The sequence below is a fragment of the Colossoma macropomum genome, unplaced genomic scaffold, assembly GCF_904425465.1.
Source record: "Colossoma macropomum unplaced genomic scaffold, Colossoma_macropomum, whole genome shotgun sequence".
Lineage (NCBI taxonomy): Eukaryota > Metazoa > Chordata > Actinopteri > Characiformes > Serrasalmidae > Colossoma > Colossoma macropomum.
In genome coordinates this window covers 38,355,769-38,379,339 of record NW_023494795.1, presented here as the reverse complement: position 1 = coordinate 38,379,339, position 23,571 = coordinate 38,355,769, and the positions used below count along the sequence as shown (strand labels likewise).

General features: G+C 37.7%; 1 protein-coding gene across 2 annotated transcripts in view; it reads left to right on the top strand.

Moving 5' to 3' along the window:
- snx14 (sorting nexin 14) overlaps window positions 1-23,571 on the top strand; it is a 53,678-nt gene that overhangs the window by 1,140 nt on the left and 28,967 nt on the right. Inside the window, exons 3-17 of one of the 2 annotated variants that reach the window (XM_036582367.1) lie at window positions 1,008-1,128; window positions 1,215-1,291; window positions 1,448-1,526; window positions 1,612-1,655; window positions 2,720-2,807; window positions 3,606-3,690; window positions 3,819-3,975; window positions 8,071-8,146; window positions 10,446-10,490; window positions 10,698-10,778; window positions 13,411-13,525; window positions 15,205-15,360; window positions 18,016-18,140; window positions 19,184-19,242; window positions 20,109-20,132. In XM_036582367.1, the coding sequence (XP_036438260.1) occupies window positions 1,008-1,128; window positions 1,215-1,291; window positions 1,448-1,526; window positions 1,612-1,655; window positions 2,720-2,807; window positions 3,606-3,690; window positions 3,819-3,975; window positions 8,071-8,146; window positions 10,446-10,490; window positions 10,698-10,778; window positions 13,411-13,525; window positions 15,205-15,360; window positions 18,016-18,140; window positions 19,184-19,242; window positions 20,109-20,132 (1,332 nt within the window). The remainder of the gene's footprint in view (window positions 1-1,007; window positions 1,129-1,214; window positions 1,292-1,447; window positions 1,527-1,611; window positions 1,656-2,719; window positions 2,808-3,605; window positions 3,691-3,818; window positions 3,976-8,070; window positions 8,147-10,445; window positions 10,491-10,697; window positions 10,779-13,410; window positions 13,526-15,204; window positions 15,361-18,015; window positions 18,141-19,183; window positions 19,243-20,108; window positions 20,133-23,571) is intronic. The other variant, XM_036582368.1, reaches the window with a different exon arrangement.

Genomic DNA, 23,571 nt, shown 5'->3' with positions numbered 1-23,571 from the left:
AAGGCGTTCCATGTTAGAACAGACGCTCCTTAAGATCTCACTATTTTTCTTCAATGCTTACATGTTTCTGAAATTTTTAATTAAATAAATGATACTTCGCCCAATTTATGTGATCAGGAGCCTTTATCGTTGGACCTAGGGCTGCAACTATTGAATATTTTCGTTTTCAAATATTCTATTGAATATTATCTAAGAGAAATATTATTCTGAAAGAAAAAGGAAACCTAAAAACATCTGTTTTGCTTTAATGATAACATGATTTTTTTTATCTTACCTTTACGTATTTGTATTGTTATTATTACGTTATTATAGGTTTATCATCAATTAATCAAACTTAAAAATACTATTATTTAATGAAAAACATAACTTATAAACAAATATGGTCATAGCAACTAGCATAAAACCTATTCTGAGAGATTCTGCCCAATCTGGCAAAAGCTGATTTAGGGAGGTGTATCCCTGTTAGTGACAGATGAGACCAAACGTACCAAATAGGACCCAGATGTGGCCCTGAGAGAGGAGTGACTCACTGGCTAAACACTATTAGCTTCATGAACATTTTTTTTCATAAACAGAGTTTTTTTTCACTCTGCCTGCTCCTGAGTAAACACGCTCTTTTTGTTGTGTTGGGTTTGGTAGTGTCTTAAGTACTTGGCTGCATTGGGTTATAGATTATTAAGGCTGTAAGTGTAAAGAGACCTCAGTGGTGGTCTCTATGTATTTCTCTGTGTATTTCTCATCTGTGTATTTCTCAGTCTCTGGTGGGGGAATTTGAACCATTCTTGCATGATTTGTTTTCAGATAGCCTAAATATTTGAACTGAATATGTCAGAACACCAGTGAATCATCAGGTTTTGTTTTAGACAATGGCTGGAGCCAAACTCTACAGAGTGAACAGATCTGTTTAGGATATAAGATATTAGGATCAAACTGTATATGGACTGAAAAATGTAAAGCTCAGTTGCTAAGTATTGAAGTGTGCATGTTTCTCTATGTCACTCTTTTAGGTATCTGCATGTTCTGATGATATTTTGGTCCTTCCTGGCTGGAGCAATCACCTTCTACTGTTCGCTTAGTCCAGACCAACTGGTGCCCAGTGTCCTCTTTTCTATAAAGACCAGGAACAAAGTAAGATCATGAATTTATCAGTTCTTCTACACTATGGCGAAATGATGAAGATACTGACTTGTTTTCTTGTTTGTGTGTATGTGCAGCGGCAGGAGCAGCAGGAGCTCTTTCCACAGGGCCACAACTGTGCAGTCTGTGGGAAAAACAAGTGCACTCGACACAGGTAGAGTACTGTATGATTTTCCGACCGCAGGACTAAGGTGACCTTTAGACCTTTGTGACTTTTTGTATTAGGTTTTAAGACTGTTGTTGTGTTTTTGAAGAACCAGAAGATTCTACCAAAAGATATAAGGTGGTTTGCTCTCTCTGTATTTCATAGATCAACTCTTCTTCTGGAAAACTACCAGCCATGGTTAGGTTTGAAAGTGCATTCAAAGGTGGACACATCCATTGGAGAGGTAGAGTGTATTTATAGATGTTTCCTAATTCGATTGAATGACCAATTCTAAAGTTGCTAACAATCCTGTTTTCATTTGTCTTCAGGTGCTGGAGTTAGTGCTGGAGAACTTTGTGTATCCTTGGTACAGGTATGGCTGATACTGCTGAATGCTGAATACCTTGTTTTTGGAACTGTTGTTCAAAAGCTCAGCCAACGTCAAGGGGAATTCCACCGAAGTTTCAAAATTTCTGCATAATTTGACAGACAGACTTGGCAGCAAACTCTGTGCAAAGCCAGAATTGTTCACAGTGGTGGTGACAGGAAGCATTTAATATGTGTAGAAGCTACGTCACAGGCAGATTCAAAAATATTTTTATTTTTATTCAAAAATAGCCAAGGGTAGTTGGTTGTTTTCGGTTTGAAAGAGAAACAGTGACTACCTAAAATTACAGCTAACTGGTACAACACTGGATGCTCGTCGTCTTGAACAAGATATTTTCTACACAGTGGACAAAGTGCTAAAATGTTCATTTGTCGGAGAAATTATATTCCCCTGTTTCTAGAACCAGCTAAAATCAGCTAGTAGTTAGCCTAGTTAGTGATAAAGCCATGCTACATCTGCCTTCTTAATCACGTCCTTAACAAAACATGCTTGGCCACGTGCTCACAGTCACGTTCAGTGGTACAATGTAATGAACATTTCTCTGTAATGAACGTTTCTCTGTAACCTATTCACACCTTTCTGAATGACTTTGTTTACGTCTTAATGATTGAATCTTGACATTTAAAAAAATGCTGAAAATCCATTTTGATACCAGGCAAATAATTAATAGCTAGTTTTATATTCACTAAATTGCATTTATGTTCAATTTGTATTCTTTGTGGACAGATTTGAGCCTGACAATCATGTCAAAAATGTAAAAAAATTTTCTGACTCTGTGCACAACAGTAACTTTCCATCAAATTCAAATCACAAGAAAACATCTCCTCTTCTACATACAAACATAAATGTGGGTTTAAAGTTTAGAATCTATACGTACTTCCGAACGAATATCTCCACTTGTTTCTGTAAATAATTAAACAAAATATAAAAAGAGGCATTTCAGTGTGGGGTGTAGGAAGGTTAAGTGGCTGCAAAGACCTCTGTGAAACTTTGATGGCTTATGTTGTAAAGACCTTGTATTTAGGTTTTTTATCTGTATTTTTGTTCAGGGATATTACAGATGACGAGGCCTGTGTGGATGAAGTGAGGCAGACGTTCCGTTTTTTTGCTTCGGTTCTAGTTCGCCGAGCCCAAAAGGTAAGCAGCAACATATGAGGTCATGGGAAATGTTGGGTTTGATATCATACACCTTGATGCATTGAGTGCAGGGATTGACGTTTGAGCTTTTTTTTCTCGTGACTTGTCCTGTGGACAAGAAAACCCGTGTTTTACTTGTTTGAAGTGTCACAACAGCACTTGCAGATGACCAACACAAACTGTGCAGCAACAGTTGAGCTATTGACTCTGATTTTACATCTACAAGGTGGCCCAACAACTATTAGACACACCTTGTATTAGGCCCTACAAGGTGTGCCTAATAGAGTGGACAATGAGTGGACACAGTGTTTAAAAACTCAGACAGCACTGCTGTGTCTGATCCACTTATACTAGCGCAATGCACACTAACACACCACCACCACGTCAGTGTCACTGCTTGGCTCAGACTGATCCACCACCCAAACAATACCTGCTCTGTGGTGGTCCTGTGGGGGTCCTGACCATTGGATAACAGGGTGAAAGAGGGCTAACAAAGTATGCAGAGAAACAGATGATCTACAGCCTGTAATTCTAGAGCTACAAAGTGCTCCTATATGTAAGAGGAGCTGATAAAATGGACTGTCAGGTGTACTTAATGATTTGGCTGGTAGGTGTGTGTATGTGTATAAATATATATATATATATATATATATATATATATATATATATATATATGGTTAAGTTTAACACAGTTAAAAAAAACAAAGTCTGGGTGTGTTCTAGGTACAAGCAAACAGGTGTTCATGTGGGCTCTGCGATGTGTCTGAGGCTTCTGAACATCATGCTTTCTCATTTTAGGTGGACGTGCCATCAGTCGCCACCGGCAAAATGATGAAGGCAGCCATGAAGCACATAGAGATTGTTGCTAAAGCTCAGCAGAAAGGTTTGCCATTTGTAAATGTAAATCAAAACATATGATTCATTTTGGAAGGTGGTGTTGATATAAGGGGCAGATGGTTTTGGTCTGGCAGCAAGAATGTTACTAATTTATTTTGTGTTGTGTGTGCACAGTGAGAAACCCTGAAGGGCTGCAGCAGGCTGCGCTGGAGGAGTACGGTGCAGATCTACACGTGGCTTTGCGCAGTCGCAGAGATGAGCTCAACTACTTGAGGAAACTGACTGAGATGCTCTTCCCTTACGTCATGCCTCCGAAAGCTACCGACTGCAGGTGCAGAGAACACACACACATACACACACACACATACTAGGGAACAGTTGAATTTTCGAATAGCCACAAAGGTGTGATATAAATGAGCTTCTTTCAAGCCTTGCATTCTTTTATTGAAGAAACATGAAGAAGACAGTGGGTAGTGCAAATGTTTGGGTGCCCTGATTACAGTCCATATTTTGTTGATTGATTACAGTCCAATTTGTTAAGTGAAACATAAGTACACCTAAGTAAAACACACCAGATACTTCCTGTGCAAATGTTATGGCTCATTTTGTATCTTATATTTTTTACCAAGATGTTAAACTCAGCAAAAAATAGAAATAGTGCATTAAAATTTGCATGGTATATTATATAAAAGAGGCATATTATATGGGACGTGTTTGTTCTCTGTAGAGGATGTCTATCTTATTCTCACATAGAAGATCAGCAAACCGCATAATTTGAACAGGAGTGTTCAAACTTTAACAAAAGCCTGTAGATACACACAACACTCCAGTAACTTCAGAAAATCAGATTTTGGCAATAATTTATTCAACACATTTACAAGCACTTCAGTTATCTGTTAATGAGAAAACCCCAGGTCACACAGTAGTCAGATTTCTTTCTGAATACATAACGTGGACCTCTATTTTTACTTTACACTTTACTAATAAACTCAAAGTGCAGCATTTGATGTCAAATTTTAAAATATTTAAACTTCTTGGCAAAGTTTTCTTTTTACATGGAGTCCCTTTATTTTTAAATAATTATTTGAGAATTTTATATGGTTTGAAATTCCACACAATGCAGTTTGTCATTTGTTGACATTTTGTGGTTGTAGCATTAAAATTAGTGTTTACCGTTTACTGTTCCTTAAGCCTTATTCAGTCTCCTCAGTGATAAAACTCTCGCATTCAAACAGCATTAAAATGAAAGCAGTATGAGTGAGATTCTATAGTACACTGTGTTTCATTTTATATAAGAATTTAATGTTACATATGTGAGGAACTGACAGTGATACAACTAGTCATTATTATTAGAGGACATTCTAAAAAAATCCTAAAACGTTTATGATATTGTGCATATATGAATATAAAGTAGTGTTTATATCTGTGGCTGCCATTATAATCGCCACTTTAATGAGCCTGTCTTGCTTTTCTGACCTGGATGACAATAAAATCAGCAAGGAGCCTCAATAAAAGAGGACTCCATGTAAATTTAACTGTTTCCCAATAAGGCTTCAATGTTTTTTAGTGTTTACTCTTCTCTGTTTCTGTTTCTGCACATGCACAGTAGAAGAACTGAATAAATCAGATAAATGACATACATGTGCTGAAAAACCTGATTACAAAGCTGAAATCCAGGTCTCTTTTAGATGTATTTGAACGAGATAACTGCATTAATATGATAGTTTCATGATTACTTGAATGTTTGATTAACTTTAAAAATCAGATAATGGTTATATCATTGATGTGAATGCAAAAAGACAACTAGAACAACCTCTGCAATGGTCAAAAGGCTCCCGCACACCAGACGAGAAGTGCAGTGCGGGCGTATGTAGCAGACAGTACAGGGTGCAACTATACCAGAAAGGAAATGTTGCAAGAAAACACTGATAAACATCAAGCTCAAGCTCATTTTACACTTTACTCCTTCAGCATGGTTTAGTGAATTTGTCACATTTTGTATAAGTCACGTAACTCTTCACAAATGTTATGTCTTTTTAATAATGACTTATAAGATCAAATATCAAATATTGGCTCAAATGTCCACCCCCAACAATCACACCCATACATTCATAAGCACCCTACATCAAAGGCTGCTGAATGTACACAACCATTCAAAGAATTCTATAATAATGGGCTCATTATTAATTGTTATTCAATAATAACTTATAGAGTGCAGGTTGAAATGTTATAAACTGGACACCAAAATGTGAACTGATGGTTTATTTAAAGTATTTTGAGAACAATAAGATACTATGACATGGTAAAAAAATAGCAAAGGTTAAACAATAATAAACTGTAACTGTCTTTTTAAAGTAACTTCTAAGATATAAATTAATATATGTCCTTACTTGATCAGTGGGGTTTGATCAGTGCTTTTAATTCATTCTCAAGTCCATTCTCAGATTTCTTCTGATCATGATCCAAAGATTGGACCACATATAATCTCAACACACTTACTGAATGGATATTCTGATGACCACATTCCTGAAATGTATTCCCCTGAAAACTTTTTGTTGATCTAATTTTTTTTGTCATTGCAAGATAGTGATCTGTGCATTTATGACAGAATGACATTCACTCCTGATCTATTCAGCTATGTCAAAAATCATTTACTCTTAAAATGAAATGTTAAACATGAAAGCATACACACAGTGTTATATACTGTTGTCTTGTTTAAATTGTTGTTGTTAATGTAAATGTTGTAAATAAAAATAATAAGTAAAATAACTTGCATGTTGTCATTATATAGTTAATATGTTAACAAACTTTTAAATGTTTCAATTTGGACAGGCTTTAATTTTGTTTTAAAATAGAATATTTTTAATGCCATGCTTAGATTAATAACAGCACTTTTTAAAAATGTGCTGTTATCCAAAATGTAAATTATACATTCTGTAAAATGTAGATGACAAACAGGTGATTCGCCAGTGGGGCTTCTTACCCCTGCTGGGGGGGCAACTTGTTGTTAAATGATTAAGTGTAATTAAATGATGTTCCAGTTTCTCTTCAGTAGTAAGGCACTCATACAACTATTTATAATTTCAGAAGTTACATTAGGTGGCACTGTGTTTCTTCTAAGATCAGCTGAACTTGCATATGAAGCGTAAATATGAGAAACCTGCACTGAAACAACCACAGATTGTTTGTGACATCGAGTTGGTGGCAGTCTTGCAATGTCAAGTGTTAGCTTTTGCAGCAGACAGCAGCTTCACTTTTTGTAACTGGACATAATTATTAGAAAAGAGGTTTTGCACTTTCCTGATAATCAAGTATTGCATATGAGAAAACCAGAGAAGAGTTAAACTTTTTGTTTTTTATATCATTTTTGTTTGAAAGCATATGCTATGTCTTACAAAGGTCAGTGACCACCTTTCATTTATTTCATTTCCAGGCCAAAAGGCCACAAAGTGCACATTTTCAACATCATAAAAAAGCAGAAAACGTGTAAAAGAAAATCACACAGAGGCCTGAAAAACTTAATATAACGTCATGTTTCAGTTTTTATTTTGTCCACCCTTTATAACCACTTCTGTTCTTTTCTAGTCTCGCTTTCAGTTTTTCAGAGAAATCTGCAGAGATATTTTTTTTCACACATCTCCAAAGATCAGTCTTAGAATTCGGTTGCATTTCCTGGTTCTCACGATCCAAGTAATCACAAACACATTCAGTCATATTGATGTCTGGGGTGGTTAGTCCGTTTTTCGGATAACACTAGTAGCTTTTTTGGTTGGTTTAAAAAATGTCCTTACTTTCTCCAATATCTAAAAGATGAAAGGGCTGTTTATCTGATGGTGACAGTTTTTGGTGGTCTACCAGGTCTTGCGTGGTTCTAAGTGATCTTATTTTCTCTACAATTTTTAAATCATTTTTAGAACTTCAGTTTTGAAAACTCCTCTTTTTTACACTTATTTTCTTTTAAATTCCCCTTCCTTATGCAAGTGGATTAGTTATTCTCCTCAGATTAGTGAATATCTAATCTCCACAATAATAACTCTGGAAAAATGAATGACTTGCACTTAATGGCTGTTTTTATTGGAAATTAAATGGCTTTTGTACAGTGCTGTATACTTTCTACTAAAGTGTATCTCTGTGCTTTTAGTTTTTTAAGTCTTTTAACTGCTGTTTGTGGGTGCCTACTTTTAACACATTTTGAAGCTGCATGTTTTAAACACTTCAACAGTTATTCTCACACCCACAGTTCCTAGCTAACTGAGTGTCTGTTATCAAGTTTCTTACTGTCATCAGCTGTCTAATGAGAACAGTACAAAATAGTGTTGCAATGAAAGTTCAGGCACATGTTTGTTCACAGTTGATTTGTGTTTGAGAAGAGCATCTGTTTTCACGAGTTGACATCTACTGGTGTTCATTTACATGTTTTCATCAGGTCCCTGGCCCTGCTGATTCGAGAGGTCATGACTGGCTCAGTGTTTCTCCCAACCATGGACTTCATGGCTGACCCTGTATGTAAACAACACCTCTGCTAGACTGCAAGTCTCACTTAGTCAGCACACAAAGCCATTGAGAATGACTCAGAGGCAGTCCTTCCACCTGACAGTGGTGATATAACAACAGCTCTGTTTGTAACCTTTTCTGTTTATGCCAATATTGAGGTAAATTACCTGTAAAAAAACTAATAGGAAAGTCAGACTTGTTAGTGTAATCCAAATATACCATACCATGTACAACTGCCTTGCTTTTACGGAAATTGTCCATTTTATCAGGTCTACTTACACAATTACAATTACAGATTGTGGTCCAGAAATGCACAAAAATATACAAAGCAGAGGTGGCATTTCACTGCAGCACGACAATAACGCACAAACAAAACTAAAGCAACCCAGTTTCAACACATTTTCTGCTCTCGCTGATAGAAGGCAAATGCTTATAACTAGCCAACCTAATGTCAGCCCAGTAAAGGTAATGTTAGGCTACGTGTTAGAAAACAGAACATCTCATAGTAAAGAAGAAAGTGTCAGTGATGTTAAGTACAGTCTAATAAAATGTATGCTATATTGAGATAGCTGTTCAGGCTCAAGAATAATGCTGTTCAGTTAAAAATAATACATGGGACAAAGTTATATCTATTTTAGAATGCGCTTTTCATTGGCAAAGTTGCATGTATAACTCTGAAAATCTGTAAAACACACAGTCTAGACTTTGGGCAGAGACTTTTGAAATGGTATAGAAAACAAACAAATGGATCCTCGACCAAATTAAGCCTCTCCTCTCGCTTGGCCCACGTGACCAAACTGCTTTGGGGACATTCTCAGAATCGATTAATTGAAAATGACCACAATGCTTGGTACAGTTGAGGGTAAAAGGATGGATGAAAGTAGTTGGATGATCAGCAAAAAGAGCAATAGATACAATCAGAGCAATCATAAACAAGCCATTCAGAAGCCTAAAGACCTAAACAGAAGACAGGATATTCTGGAGAAACATTGACCATATGATCGCCAGGACTCAGAATCAATTCAGAATCAGAGTCCGATGGCACTTATAATCATAATAATACATAATAATATTAAAAATGTACAATTTAGCTTGGCAAACCTTACATAGATTCTGAAGAACAGTGTATGCTGTGATATTAGATAACTCTAAATGACTTAAGCCAGTCAATAGGGTTATTGTCTTCCGCACAGTAAGATGGTCATCTGCTTTATTTGAAGTAATGATTCAGAGAAAAATCTAATTTGCACAATTTTCCACTTACTCCAGATGTAGTTGATCAGCCAAGACATAGTTGGTGTCCAGATTTTTCTTCTTCAATTTTGTGCTGGACCTCTGAGGCTAATGTTGTTAACAAACAATAAAAGCCAGTAGTCACCCAGTCACCCATTACATACCCAAAAGTCTCTCAACCCACTCAAACCAAAAAGTCTTTGTCATGGTCAGACAGACTTCTTGATGTGGCTTAGGACACAGTATGACTCACTGTGAACTATAAAAACAAATAAAACTTCACCTTTTAGCTGAACAAAGTGGGCAGCCATTTTAGACAACAAGGGTGCTGAATTCCAACTCTCCTTCGCATGCATGCATGTCATGCTGGCATATGGATGCTAGATTGGATTTGGGTTTTCTGTTGTTTCTGTTTTTGAACAAATATTTCCAGTTTAAAATTTATTTATGTGCAGAAATAACTGCAATTATAAATGTAATCTGTAGTCCTTGTGCCTATGTGACGTCATGCACACAAAGGGGAGCCAGAATTCGGCAATAAAATCTAAAATGGCTAACCATGATGTTCAGCTACACAGTGCATTGTGAAGTTTTGAAGTTTTGTAGTTTTATATATATTTTATAGTTGTACTGTACGTTAAATCACACCAACAAGCCTGTGCAACCTTAATGAAGAGCTGCATGCGCTTGAGAAAGAGAAGTTTTGGGCAAGTGTTTTACAAAAAGATTTGGGTGACTATTGACTTCTAGTGTTTTTTAGCAATGTTAGCCTCATGGCTTCAGTTTGTAACCTGAAGAGTAAAATTTGGACTGCAATATGTCTCAGCTGATCGACTAGATCTGGGGTAAGTGGAAACCTGTTGGTATTTGTAATGTGAATAAAAGTAGATTAGATTTTTTCCTCCAGTCATTTAAGGCAAATGGACACTGTATGTGTTTTGCTAGTAAATCTTTTATTTTGTTAGTTTGGTGTATTTTATGTCACACTTTACAGTCACGTGTAGAAATTTTGAAAATCAGGATGATTTTGGATGCAGCTGTCTGATTGATTCTGTTTCCCCACTTCCTTCTCAGGACACTGTCAACCACATGGTGCTCATATTCATCGATGACACTCCTGTAAGTGATTCCACTGGACACTAATACTTGCTGATTTAACTGATTTAAAAACTTGGTTTTAAAGAAAATATGTGGAAGTAAGTAAAAGAAGTAGTTTTCCTGCTTGCATTTACTGCTCTGTCCATTGTAAGGATCAGTCAGTCAGTTGGTACTTAAACAGTGAGTAATCTGAGCTTTTTTTGCTGTCTGTTGTTACTTCTTCATTAGCCTGAGCCAGCGACTGAGCCTCCGTCTGCGTTGGTGCCCTTCCTGCAGAAATATGCTGACTCTCGCAACAAGAAGCCTTCTGTAAGATCAGCTGCAAAGCTGGCAAAAAAAAATTAACAAAAATATATTTATGCACTAATTTTGTCCATAAAGAAATGGCTTGAAAAATCAAATGTACACAAGTTTGGTATTTGAGGTTTGCTTCTTTAGTGTTACATTTAAGGCTAACATGGCTAACAAGTAAGGGAGATGTACACCCCTTCAGAAGACTTATGTTTTTTTCTGACACTGTATAATGTGCTATTATCTATAAAAGTACACAAATGCAAAAAAAACACATTCTGTTTACACTCATGTTAGATGTGGTCAAGATCCGTGTTTGACCACTGCTGAATGCAGTTTGAGCGATCTGTTCATAATTTGCTCACAGTGTGTCTTGAAGGTGTTTACACCTGGCTTTTCATGAGGTCAGTCACCAAAACACGTTAATGCAAGGTATAAACAGGCCCACAGTGTCAGAAACCACATAAGCAAGTCTGTTTGAAATTATTTGTGTAGTTGATGTTGGCAAATATGCTCGTTCACACAAAGGATGCAGAGATTTTCTAACAAACTGACAGTGGCTTGTTTTGTGTAACACAGTAATGCAATTCGAGTTTGCAATTTGAGGTCTCGCACAGTTTCAAAGTCTGATTTCTTGAAAAAATGGGTTTTCTTCCTTTTTTGCACTTTGTTCTTTGTAATTAAATCCAAGTTAAAGTACACAGTCATCAGTACACGGTATAAAAAAGTAGCCATATTTAGCATTTTTCCTCAAACTGGGCCTCTTTCAATGTTAAGGTATAAGTTATTTTTCCCATCTGGAGTATCTCCTACATAATACACCGATCAGGCATAACATTATGACCATCTCCTTGTTTCTACTCTCATTGTCCGTTTTATCAGCTCCACTTACTATATAGGTGCACTTTGTAGTTCTACAGTTACAGACTGTAGTCCATCTGTTTCTCTGCATACTTTGTTAGCCCCCTTTCACCCTGTTCTTCAGTGGTCAGGACCCCCACTGACCCTCACAGAGCACGTTCTATTTGGCTAGTGGATCATTCTCAGCACTGCAGTAACACTGACGTGGCGGTGGTGTGTTAGTGTGTATTGCACTGGTCTGAGTGGATCAGACACAGCAGTGCTGCTGGAGTTTTTAAACACCTCAGTGTCACTGCTGGACTGAGAATAGTCCACCAACCAAAAATATCCAGCCAACAGCGTCCTGTGGTTAGCATCCTGTGACCACTGATGAAGGACTAGAGGATGACCAACACAAACTGTGCAGCAGACTTTACATCTACAAGGTGGACTGACAAGGTAGGAGTGTCTAATAGAGTGGACCATGAGTGGACACAGTGTTTAAAAGCTCCAGCAGCACTGCTGTGTCTGATCCACTCAGACCAGCACAACACACACTAACACACCACCACGTCAGTGTTACTGCAGTGCTGAGAATGATCCACCACCCAAATAGTACCTGCTCTGTGAGGGTCCATGGGGGTCCTGACCACTGAAGAACAGGGTGAAAGGGGGCTAACAAAGTATGCAGAGAAACAGATGGACTACAGTCTGTAACTGTAGAACTACAAAGTGCACCTATATAGTAAGTGGAGCTGATAAAATGGACAATGAGCGTAGAAACAAGGAGGTGCTCCTAATGTTATGCCTGATGAGTGTATAAAGCCACTGACTTTTTTTAGGTGGGTTGGGGGTGGTGGGGTTCAGTCTTGAGGCAGTTTCTTCTTACTGGCTGTGAGAAATATCCTTGCCAAGTATGTGCCCTTAGATACAACACCTAAAATTTTGCCCAGAGACATTACAGTACTCCTTATTGAAACTGTGCACTCCAGCACCTCATTCACAGTGAAATAGACCTCTTTCCCCAAAATGGATCTTATTTGGGCAACTCCACAAAATATGTCCATGATTTGCATCAAAGATTCCACATTGTTGCCAGCACGGTTGTTGTACCGACAAATATTTACTTCTGATTTTAGGAGTAAATAAATAGCACAATTAAGTTTTTCCACCCAAATTCTAACTCCATTTGAATGATAGTTTGGCTCACATCTTAAAATCATTGAGAGATTTTTTAGTATTTGTAACTGAGTGCCTTACATTCTGGTGTAACGAAGAAGTGAAGCTACATTCAGTTCACACGTTATCAACCTCTAAAATGCAAAAACAGCACAGTTATCAGTCAGATTTCAGATATCTGCATGCTTAATACGTTAAAACATCTACAGGCAAATTGTGCAAATTGAGGAGGTGATATCAGCATTTTCAGAAAGTGTGTTTTTCCCCTCCATATAAAATGTTGAAAACTAGTTCTTTGCTGATTTTTCAAAGATCTCCTTTTTTAGTGACTAAAATCACTGTTTTCATATGAACAGGAGGCCAGAGATAAAACAATGTTTCAGAAATATCCAAATATGTCTGGGAACACTAATTGGTCGAACTCAAGCTTTCAGTACTTGTTAGCTACGTTAGCCTTGTAGATCTAGTGCAAAACTGAATAGTCAAACAGGTCTCATCACTGCTGATTGACTATATTCAGCATAGGGGGCAAATTTGCTAATTTGATTGTGTAGCATACTGAAATGAGGTTGCATTGTGAAATGCAGCATGTGTCTTATTGCGTGTGCATGTGCATCTATGTGCGTGTTAGGTGCTGAAGCTGGACCTGAAGGAGATCCGGGATCAGCAGGATTTATTGTTCCGCTTTATGAGTTTCCTGAAACAGGAGGGAGCCGTGCATGTGCTGCAGTTCTGCCTCACTGTGGGTGAGGGTCTCTCTGTCTGTATATGTAGGGGGTTTATTAATGTGTGTGTGTGCATCTTAAACATTAATGCAGTAGTTTGCATGATACTATGTTGTATCTTGGTCAGGAACTTGCCTAACATCCTGTGTGCAGTCCTGTTTATCTCTGTCTGTGCATGATTGAGCATGTTATTGCTTGTATCTGACTCAGGATGAATTTGATGATAAGATGGTGGGAGTGTGTTAATAAGGCAAAAATGTTCTGACCTTGTAATTAAAAAAAAATTAGATTTTTCATTTTTTAAAACTGAAAGAGCTAAAACAAATCTTTGTGGTTACTGAGGTTAATCCTTAAAAATCCTTATTACAGAAAGGTACTTACATATCAAAGATACTATTATGTATACAACGGTATCCAAAAGTTTGAACACCTCTGGTCAAATGGCATGTTTTGTGACCACATCCTTTACAGAGAACAAACTTAAATATGGCATTTTCTGAAAAGGTTAGTTCTCCATTTCTGTTTAGTTACTGAGTTTAACTTTACATATAACACACACACAAATTAAACTGTCATAACTTTTGTACTGGCCAAATTTTAATTTTTCATTTTTCCACCAGTGTGTTAAGTTCATCAAATAAACAGTAATCGTGCATTGCAATGCGTAGAAGTGTGTTCTCTGTAGAGGATGTGTTCACTTATTATGACTTAGAAAATCAACAAAACATGTCTTTTGATTGGAGCACCCAAACCTTTGCATACGACTGTAAGTACTTACAATATGTATATACGTATGTAAGTAGGTATATATGCAGTGCTGTGCAAAAGTTGGAGACCACCCTTTCATTTATTTCCTCTCCAAACAGGACAGCCATTAAGTTTCATTTTTAAAGGGGGAAAAAGCTGAAAATTTAAAGTATATCTGAAACTGACACAAAAACTTCAACAACTAAATCAAATCAAATCTAATCCACTTTTTCTAGTCCACTTTTTGCGTTTATCACAGCTTCTATTCTTTTTAGGAGACTTGCTTTCAGGTTTTCAAAGAAATCTGCAGGGATATTTTTCCACATCCTCCAAAGTTCAGCAAGTTGGTTGCATTTTCTGCTTCTCACGATCCAAGTAATCCCAAACACATTGTTTTGAGAACACCAGTATCTTTTTCTCAGTAATTCTTCATTATTTATTTTTTCATTAATGGCTTCTTTACAGCTACACATCCTTTTAAAGTCATAGTGCTGAGTTGTTTTCTTACAAGGGAAGGATGGACAGAAACACCTGTGAATGTTTTCAGATCTGAAGCCAGAGTGGTGCTCGATTTTCTCCTCTCTCTCAAAGATGAAAGTGCTGTTTATCTGATGGGGACAGTTTTGGTGGTCTACCACGTCTTACATGGTAGTTAGGAGCCCCATTTTCTTGCCATCTTTTAATCATTTTTGAAACTTCAGCTTTGGGAACTCCTGTTTTTTAACTTTGTTTCTTTTGAATTTCTCCTTCCTAATCCTAGTGGATTATCTTAGATCTAATCTACAAAAATAAATAAGTTGTTCTTAATGGCCGCTTTGGAAATTAATTAAATGAAGGGTGTCTCTGACTTCTGGCCATCAGCTATGGAACCTGTCATTAATATTATTATTATTATTATTATTATTATTGTTATTGTTATTGTTATTGTGTTACCCCTGTGTGTGTTTGTGTAGAGGAGTTCAATGATAAAATCCTGTGTCCTGAGCTAAGCGACTCTGAGATGGAGCGACTGCATGGTGAGGTGCAGAACATCTATGAGACATATTGTCTGGAGGAAAGCATTGACAAGATCAGCTTTGATCCCTTTATCATCGAGGAAATCTGCAGTAGTGAGTATTGTTTAATTTCCATGCCACTTTGCTTTGTGCACCTCCAATGATTTGGTTGTAACTGCAAAATCTGTAGACCACATATGGTGTGATCTTCCAGAGTTTGTTTTACCTGGTTGTTGTGAAGCTTGTATTTACTGTCATCAGCCAAGACCTAGGGCTGATTCAGACATACTTCCACTTTGTGACATGAGCAATGTGGAACGTATTGATTTTCATTTCAGTGCTAATGTTAACGGGTCAGCTGTTTCACACAGGCTGTGCGAGCAGAGCGGCAGAACGTCCCATTGAAGTGGGGCATTATTTAGAGAATAGATGGGAGCTGATTTTTTTTTTTTTCCTCATGCTGTGCACAATGCAACAAAACAGATAAGCCACAAAAATCAATGAAAATCAAAGAGAAAACTGAATAAAAAAACTAAATTCTTTAAAATTTTAATTAATTCATGAACATAATCCCTAACTAGGTAGATTTCCCAGTTGGTCTAGCAGGCATGAAAGCATCACCTGGTCAACAATCAGAATACTGTTCTTATTGTTGACCAGGTGATGCTTTCGTGCTAAACAAATGTGTCATGCTCTTTTACAATTTGTTTTTAAGCAGAGTGTCCTCAAAACAAATGAGAGGTGCTTGCACTTGATAACATCTGTGGTCATGAGTTTGCGATAAGAAAAAACCATGCCACATTACCATGGAGGAAACCACCGCTATTTAAAACAAACAACCAAAAAAACACTCACTATCTCAAGTTTGCTTTACTGCAGCAGTGTTCTATGGACATGGCATTATTGTTGGAGAAAACAACACACTGCCTACGAACAGTAAAATCACATTCCAGCTGTGAAGCATTGTGGGATTGCTTTGTGTTGCCTCAGGGCTGATTCAGTATGTCTTGCAATCATTGTGGGTCCAAAGAATGCTAAGCTGTAGATTGGCTTCAACATGTGACTGAAGGCCAGGGCGTCTACCAAAAACTCAAATAAGACTCGGGCTGTTCAAAAAAGGAATCCCACAAAAGGAATGGTCCAAAATACTTCCTGACTGCTGCGCAGGACTGAATAGCAGCTTCAGAAATTGTTCATTGCTAAGTACAATGACACATGCTTTTTACATAGTCACTTTACATAGTGACCTTAAATGTGTAACTCTGTCACACCTAACATATATTGAGAGATGTAGGCAGTGTCCCATTTAACTGTTTAAAATCGGCCCAGAGAGTAGTTGGTGTGCATGCATGTGATTGCTGGTCATAGTAAAATGTGTCAGTATGTGGATTTTCAGCTTTCCAAGTGCTACCATGTTATCTATCACTATATAAAAGAAGTTCCATGCATATTGTTAGATGCGCTTTGATTGTTTCTCAGTGAGCGTGCGCACATTTCAGACCTCAATTCTGATTGCTAAGGCCTAATTATTGATTTGTTTTATCAGAGTGACAATAAAAGGCGAATAAAGTGTGAAGTATGTAGAAATATATCTACATCTATGCCTTTTAGCTTTGGTGGTTCTTTACAAATCGATAGTTACATATTTAAATGCTTACCTTTGTGTTACATTGCCTTTTCTTTCAACAACATTTAATAATCTTCAGCTAACTGTACTGATCTTCGCTGTTGTATTTTGAGGTTCATACTGTGCCACACATTTTCATGGGAAGACAGGTGTGTACTGCAGGCAGGTCAGTCTAGCACTTGCACTTGTGTATTATGCAGGCATGCTGCTGTAATGCAGAAGCTGGAATGAGTATGGATGTCTCAGAAAATAAAAACTGTGAAAAAGCAACAGTTCTGTGTACAAAATTTGTCTAGACTTTTCAGTGGTGATGGTTACTTAACAGATGTAGTTACCAATGCCATGGGTATGAATACACTCCATACCATGGCAGACCCTGGCATTTGAACTTTACTCTGGTAACAATCTGGATGGTCCTTTTCTTCTTTGGCCCAGAAAACATTTCCATAAACAGTCTGAAAGGTTGACTCATCAGACCACAATGCACATTTCAAGCCCAGCGAAGGTGGTGGACGTTGTTGATATATGGCTTGTCAGAGTTTGTCAAAGTTTTGCTGAGATTATGTGATGATATCCATCACAGGAGCATATCGATTTCTAATGCAGTGGTGCCTGAGTGATCTAGGGTCACACATTCAGTTGTAGTTTTCAGTTGTGGAGTTTTCTGGGTTCACTGAAATATGCACTGTAAAGAGTAAAATACCTAAAATTCTTGCCATTGCTTGTTGAGTAACGCTGTTCTTAAACTGATGGCTGCTATGTTTGGCAAAGTGGCGAGCATCAACTCTTATGCTTATGAAGGTCTCGCCTGGATGATCTTTCTGTACCCTATCATGATGAACATTTCACAATGTTCCTAGTCTCAAAATGCTCCTGTCCCAACTTTTTTGGAATGTGTTGAAGGCATGAAATTTAGAACAAGTATACATTTGTAAAAAACAATGAAGTTAAAGTTAGAACGTTTAAGATCTTGTATCATGACATTGTACTTTAAATACAGGTCAAAGTGTTTTTTTGCTTTCTGATATTATTTGCGTTTAACATACTGTCACACCTTTTTGGAACTTGGCAAAGAAGATTTTTATATATGTAGGTTTTTTAAACTTAAGTGTATGTTGAGTCTTTATATTCCTTTCCTTTAGTCGCAGAGGGCCCATACACAGGTGTGGTGAAGCTGCAGAAGATGCGTTGTCTCTTTGAGGCCTATGAACATGTCCTGTCACTGCTGGAGAATGTCTTCACCCCATTGTTTTGCCACAGTGATGAGGTAGTGCACTACATGTATACTCACATCCCAGACTTACTCAAATGTCTATTTTAGGACGTTTTACTCATATAACACTGAGGGGAAACCCCGGTCCTGTTTGCTTCAATAACAGTGACGAGGCCAACCAAGACTGGCTTAACTGTCCTCAGCGCTGTTCGCTTTAATAACAGTGGTGAGGTCATCCACAAGACTCAAGTAACTCTAGAAACACAAGTGCTATAAAACGTACAATAAAGTGAGAGTCAAAGACCACCCTCCGTTTATTTAATTTCTAGTAAAATGGCAGTTTAGTAACAGAAAATCCTCAACTATTAAATGTAAAATCAACTTCCATTATTATGTGTCTGTTCTTTGCTTTTTTTTTATGCCTTCCATTCTTTTCTTCCATTCTGGGCTGGTCAGTCTATTTTTCTGAGAACACCAGAAGCTTCTTTGTATAATTTTGCAAATCATCTTTTTTCCTCAGTGAGGGCTTCTCAGCAGCTACACTTTCTTTCAGACTCATTGTGTTGAGTTGTCTTCTCACAACTAAAGGATGGACAAAAACACCTGTGAAATGTTTTCAGGTTTGAAGCAAGAGCAGAGTTTTTTCTGCTATCTCTCAAAGATGAAAGCTTTGAGAATTTTTATGTAATGCTTAAAGTTTTGGTGGTCTATCAGGTCTAGCATTGTTGTTAGGAGTCTGATTTTCTCAAATTCTTTGTCTTTTATTATTTTTATAGATTATTAATATATGAGGTTCAAAATCTCCTGCTTTTGCAATTATTTTTCTTTGACTTTCCGCTTTCTTATGCAAGTGGATTATCTTATGTCTGATCTCCTCAGAAATTTCTCCTGAAACTGAAAAACTTGGTGGTTTTAACTGTAAAAGAAATAAATGAAGGGTGGTCTCAGACTTTTGCGTAGTATATGTAAACTAGCAGTAAGAATACTTCCTACAATGTTATAATGTTAAATAATTTTATTAATGTTATTAATGCTTTTGAGAACAAACACCTTCTATGCAGCTCCTGTTTTTTACACATCCCACTCTTTCTGTACAGTATTTCAGATACCTGCTGTGTGGGGCTGAATCTCCTGCTAGGAATGCCAAACTAAACCGGTAGGTTTCCACTGCACTGCACTGTGTGTGAGTTTGCGTCCATTCACACTGTAATAACACTGCTTACTCATATTTATACTCACACATTTAGACAGGGAAAGCTACTGCAAATTTCAGTCCCACTCAGTTTAGTCTAATTACTTGGAATATAAGACACATACTTTAACTTTCTTGCTATTAATTAGTTGACCCACCCATACTTGGTGTTATGTCATCACAAATGTGTTCATTCATAGCATCGGTTACAGAATGTGGGTAAAAATCCAATACAGGGGGCTCCAACTGTTTAAACATTGGCTCTATCAACGGAGTTCCTCTCTGTCCCCTATTAGCCACTGCAAGTTCGCTGACGTAACAGACTTGACATAGTGTTTTCCTCCAAGTTGAGCTGTCCAATGATGTTGCATTGGCCACAATTAACTTGCAGAGAAAAGTGGATAAATGTTACCATTAGCGCTAACATTAGCATGGTGGAAAATTTGTCATTGTTGTTTCTGACCTCCTTTGTTTTTATTAGCTACAATAACACAGTCCAGTTTGGCGGCATAGCATTTTAAACTGGAAACTTAAGGTTTTGTAGCAGACCTAAACAAAGTACACCACAATTTCTCATTCAATTTTTTTAGTAACGTTCTGTAAAGCTTGTATAACAGCAATTTCTGTGAAAGAACACGTGTGGATAGGTCAACTGACAGTCAGCCTTTAAAGTCTGGATTAATATCACTGATGTATTGAAAAGCCAACACAGCATGAGGTTCGTTTGTGTGGCTGTTTCCAGTGAACTCCTGGGAGTGAGAGAGAAAAACAAAGAGAGAAAGAATGTTTGTCTGTGTCAGAGAGTAACTCCATTGTGCCTGTTATTCCAGGAATTTGAGTTTGGATGATTTAAGGTAAGTTCATCAGCATGCTTACAGGCCAGCGTGACGTGTGAGCCTTTTCACCCACTGCATGCAAGCCGCACTAGCCTGAATGCAGTTTAAGTGCCTATATGCCACATATGAGCACAGTTAAAGAAAAAAGTCATTTATTTTCATTAACGAACTGGAAAATTTTAGGGGTACCCCCTTACTCCCTCTGCCAAAAGAGGCTCGAGTGAGGATTAATGTAAACCAAATTCAGATGTGGTAGGATGTTTCGTGTGGAGTTTACTAACTTTACCCATTTAACACATGTAGGAATGCATGGTAGTGTATGAGAGTCTGAACTTACAACTTGTTTAGAACTTGTTTGTCCTGTTCTGTGTTGTAATGTGTTGTACAGCTCAGGGTGTAGTTTTTATGCATTTATTTATTCATGTATTTCTTTGGAATTAGCTTTGGTCTCAACTGAAGGAGTGTCCTTTGCTAGCCACCTGCTAGGCATCTAGCCACCTGCTCATTTACAGCTGCAGTCAAGTTTTTGTACATACAGAGCCCCCAAAGCAGTATTTGGACATTTGTGCCACACTTAAAAATGGTTTTAATTGATTGTGTTACGTAGGAGGGTAACAATATGCAAATTTCATGATACAATGCATTTTTGATACAGAATTAGAAAAGAAATATAACATAACTTATGCATTTATTTAACTATACTTGGTAATTCCAAAAATGTCCTCTTTCCAAATAGACACCAGTGCTTGCTGAACAGATAACTGGCATGTATTTAAATACAAAGTAACAAAAACAGTATGTTTACCAGACACATAAAAAGTGAAAAAAGTGGATTATGAGCTTTACAAGTTTATTTAAAATCTGATCTTTTGTTTCCATATAAAGTGTAATTCTTAACTATTGGCTGAAATGAGAGCGAGAGTGGATTTTCTAATGTGGCTCACTCCCTGCAAACTGCGGATTTCATGACTCTCTACTAGTGGTGCAAGTTGGAAGCTATAAACATTTGTGTGGATTTATTTGTTCAGGATTGGCAATTGGTGGCTGCTTGTATCCTGTGTAGAGAAGTAGCTGCGACTTGTGTTTTTCCCTCTCTCTGAAAACAGACTTTTGGGTGATGTTGTCATATAATATGGGTGAGCATATCTGAGGTATCAGCACAGCTGTTTGATGCTCGCACTATGGCACTCTGTCACCATTCAGTCTACCACTCAGTCATTATTGTGCTTGACTGCAAATCCAAAGTTTACCCATACAGCAGATGAATGTGTGGGGGGTAATTTACCACATCATGACGAGTGACTTCAGTGGCTCTCTCCACTCGCCGTTTCAAACAGCTTTGCCAAATAGCCATCCAAGGTAGACAAAGCTGAAGTTAGCTTCATATCTGCCAGCTTCTTGTTGTAATTTTTTTCAGGTGCCAGGATGTAACCACTGCAGCATTTAAGGTGAAATGGAAAATTAGAATAAGGAGCTGGCGAATAGCATACTTAGTCCAAGATAGGAAAAACGTTTTGTTGACCTTTGTGATTATTATTTTCAAGGAATTGTTGTGACTCGATTGTTCGATTCACATTCAGTTTGACCCAGTTCTGGGGCTGGATCCTTCAAAGGCTGCCTAGAACCGCAAAGGCTGAACCGAAAGGAAATGATCTGCCCTATGGCAGATTTTCTGTTCTTTTCAAGTTATTTAAAGATGGAGCCAGAAACTTTTATTTTAGTTGTTTATTTTTTCATTTATTAGAGCATGAGATGCTTTACCGCCGGCTACTGATGATTGTTTTGTTTTTTTTGTTTTTTTTACATTTGTATCATTAGCCATTCGCCTCAGTTTAAACCCGATACTTATATATTTATGTATTTATATATATTTATGCTGCCATGTTCTTGAATCCTCGCTGGCACACAATGAGCCCCGGGATATGTTGGCTGGCGAAGGAAGCACCCGTTGGATCCTTTATTGCCACTGAAAAGAAGGACACATTCCTCGGCTGCATATGAAAGACCCTTCAAAATGGGGCAGTCTAGTTGTGCCGCTGTGACGCAATTGGCCTTCAAATGCAGCCTCCAAAGGACGCAGCCCCTGAGTTGAGACACACAGACTGTCTTGCAGCCCCCATGTTGAACACAATGAATGATAACATGTCCTGTGATAGGAAACAAAGACTGCTTTTCTGCTGTAGGGCTGAACGGTTCTGAACACGGAGGGTAACTGCTCCAGTGGCATTTCCAGACTGACACGGTCCAATACATAAGTCTTACACAACGTTATACTGTTGGTTACACGTGGTCAAGGCCACAGAATCATTCGCTTGGATGACTTAATGATGTAGCCAGAACAATTTTGATTCTGGCTAACAGAAGCTGGGATGACTTAATGATGTCACAGTACAGGTTTGATTCTGGCTAATTAACACTAGTTTAGTTTATAGTGACTCAAATCTGAGGGAATGAAATCGAGCAGCTGGTGTTGGAGGGATAAAAAGCCAAAATTAAATCTGTTAGTTAAGATAATGCTAGCTGTCTTCTTTCTCCTGGTTAGCAGCACTCCTAGCTTAGCTAGTGGGCTTTAGATCCACACAGTGCCACAAACTGCAGTACAGGTTTGATTCTGATACAGCCATAGACAGTAAAAGCTAATGTCTGAGAGTAAAAGTCAAGTGACTGTCACTCATGTTAGAGTGACAGAAATCTAACCTGTTCTGTGATGTTTGAAGCTGTACCCTGCTGGACTAAACTAACACTAGCTTAATAAACAGCCACAAGTGTGCAAAAATAAGACAGTTAGAGGATAAAGACTCCTATCTGAGAGCACAAAGTCATATGGCTGCTGTTGGAGTGACAGTCGAAATTCAGCATGCTCTGTGGTGTGTGTGTAGCTGTTAGTCACTGTCCTATGTAGTTTTTCTTCAGTATTTCCTGGTCCTGATTTAGCAGCACAGCAAATGGAAAAAGAAACCATAACCATTCTCATGAGTCCCCACCAGCGTGGAATGGCATGATACGGCCATCGGAGCCATTTGGCTTTCCAGTGGAAAAGTGGCCAAAATGTCAAATGTCATTTAGTTTGAATTGACCATTCCAAGACTCATTTTTTTCCTTTATTTGGCAAAGGATCATTATCATTTGAGCAGTTTTTTTGCAGGCTTTTTTAGGTTTGCATCCAAAATGTCTTTGTACACTTCTGAGTTCATGAGCCCATCAATAGACACAAGCCCACTGAAAAACAGCCCTAGACTTTGACTTTTTGCCACTGTGTTTTTGTTTGTTTTACATCAGACAGTCAAGATTGCGATATATTTGTTGTGCACCGTCCAATGCGCTCCCATGAAATTAAAGCCAAGTGTTGATTTTACACACTGTTGTTTAATTTGATTGCATAGAAAATTTAAAACTAGGTGAAAATGCATTAAGTAGAATTTGTAGATGCTGTGAAGATCATGGCGTCAGGGCTGGT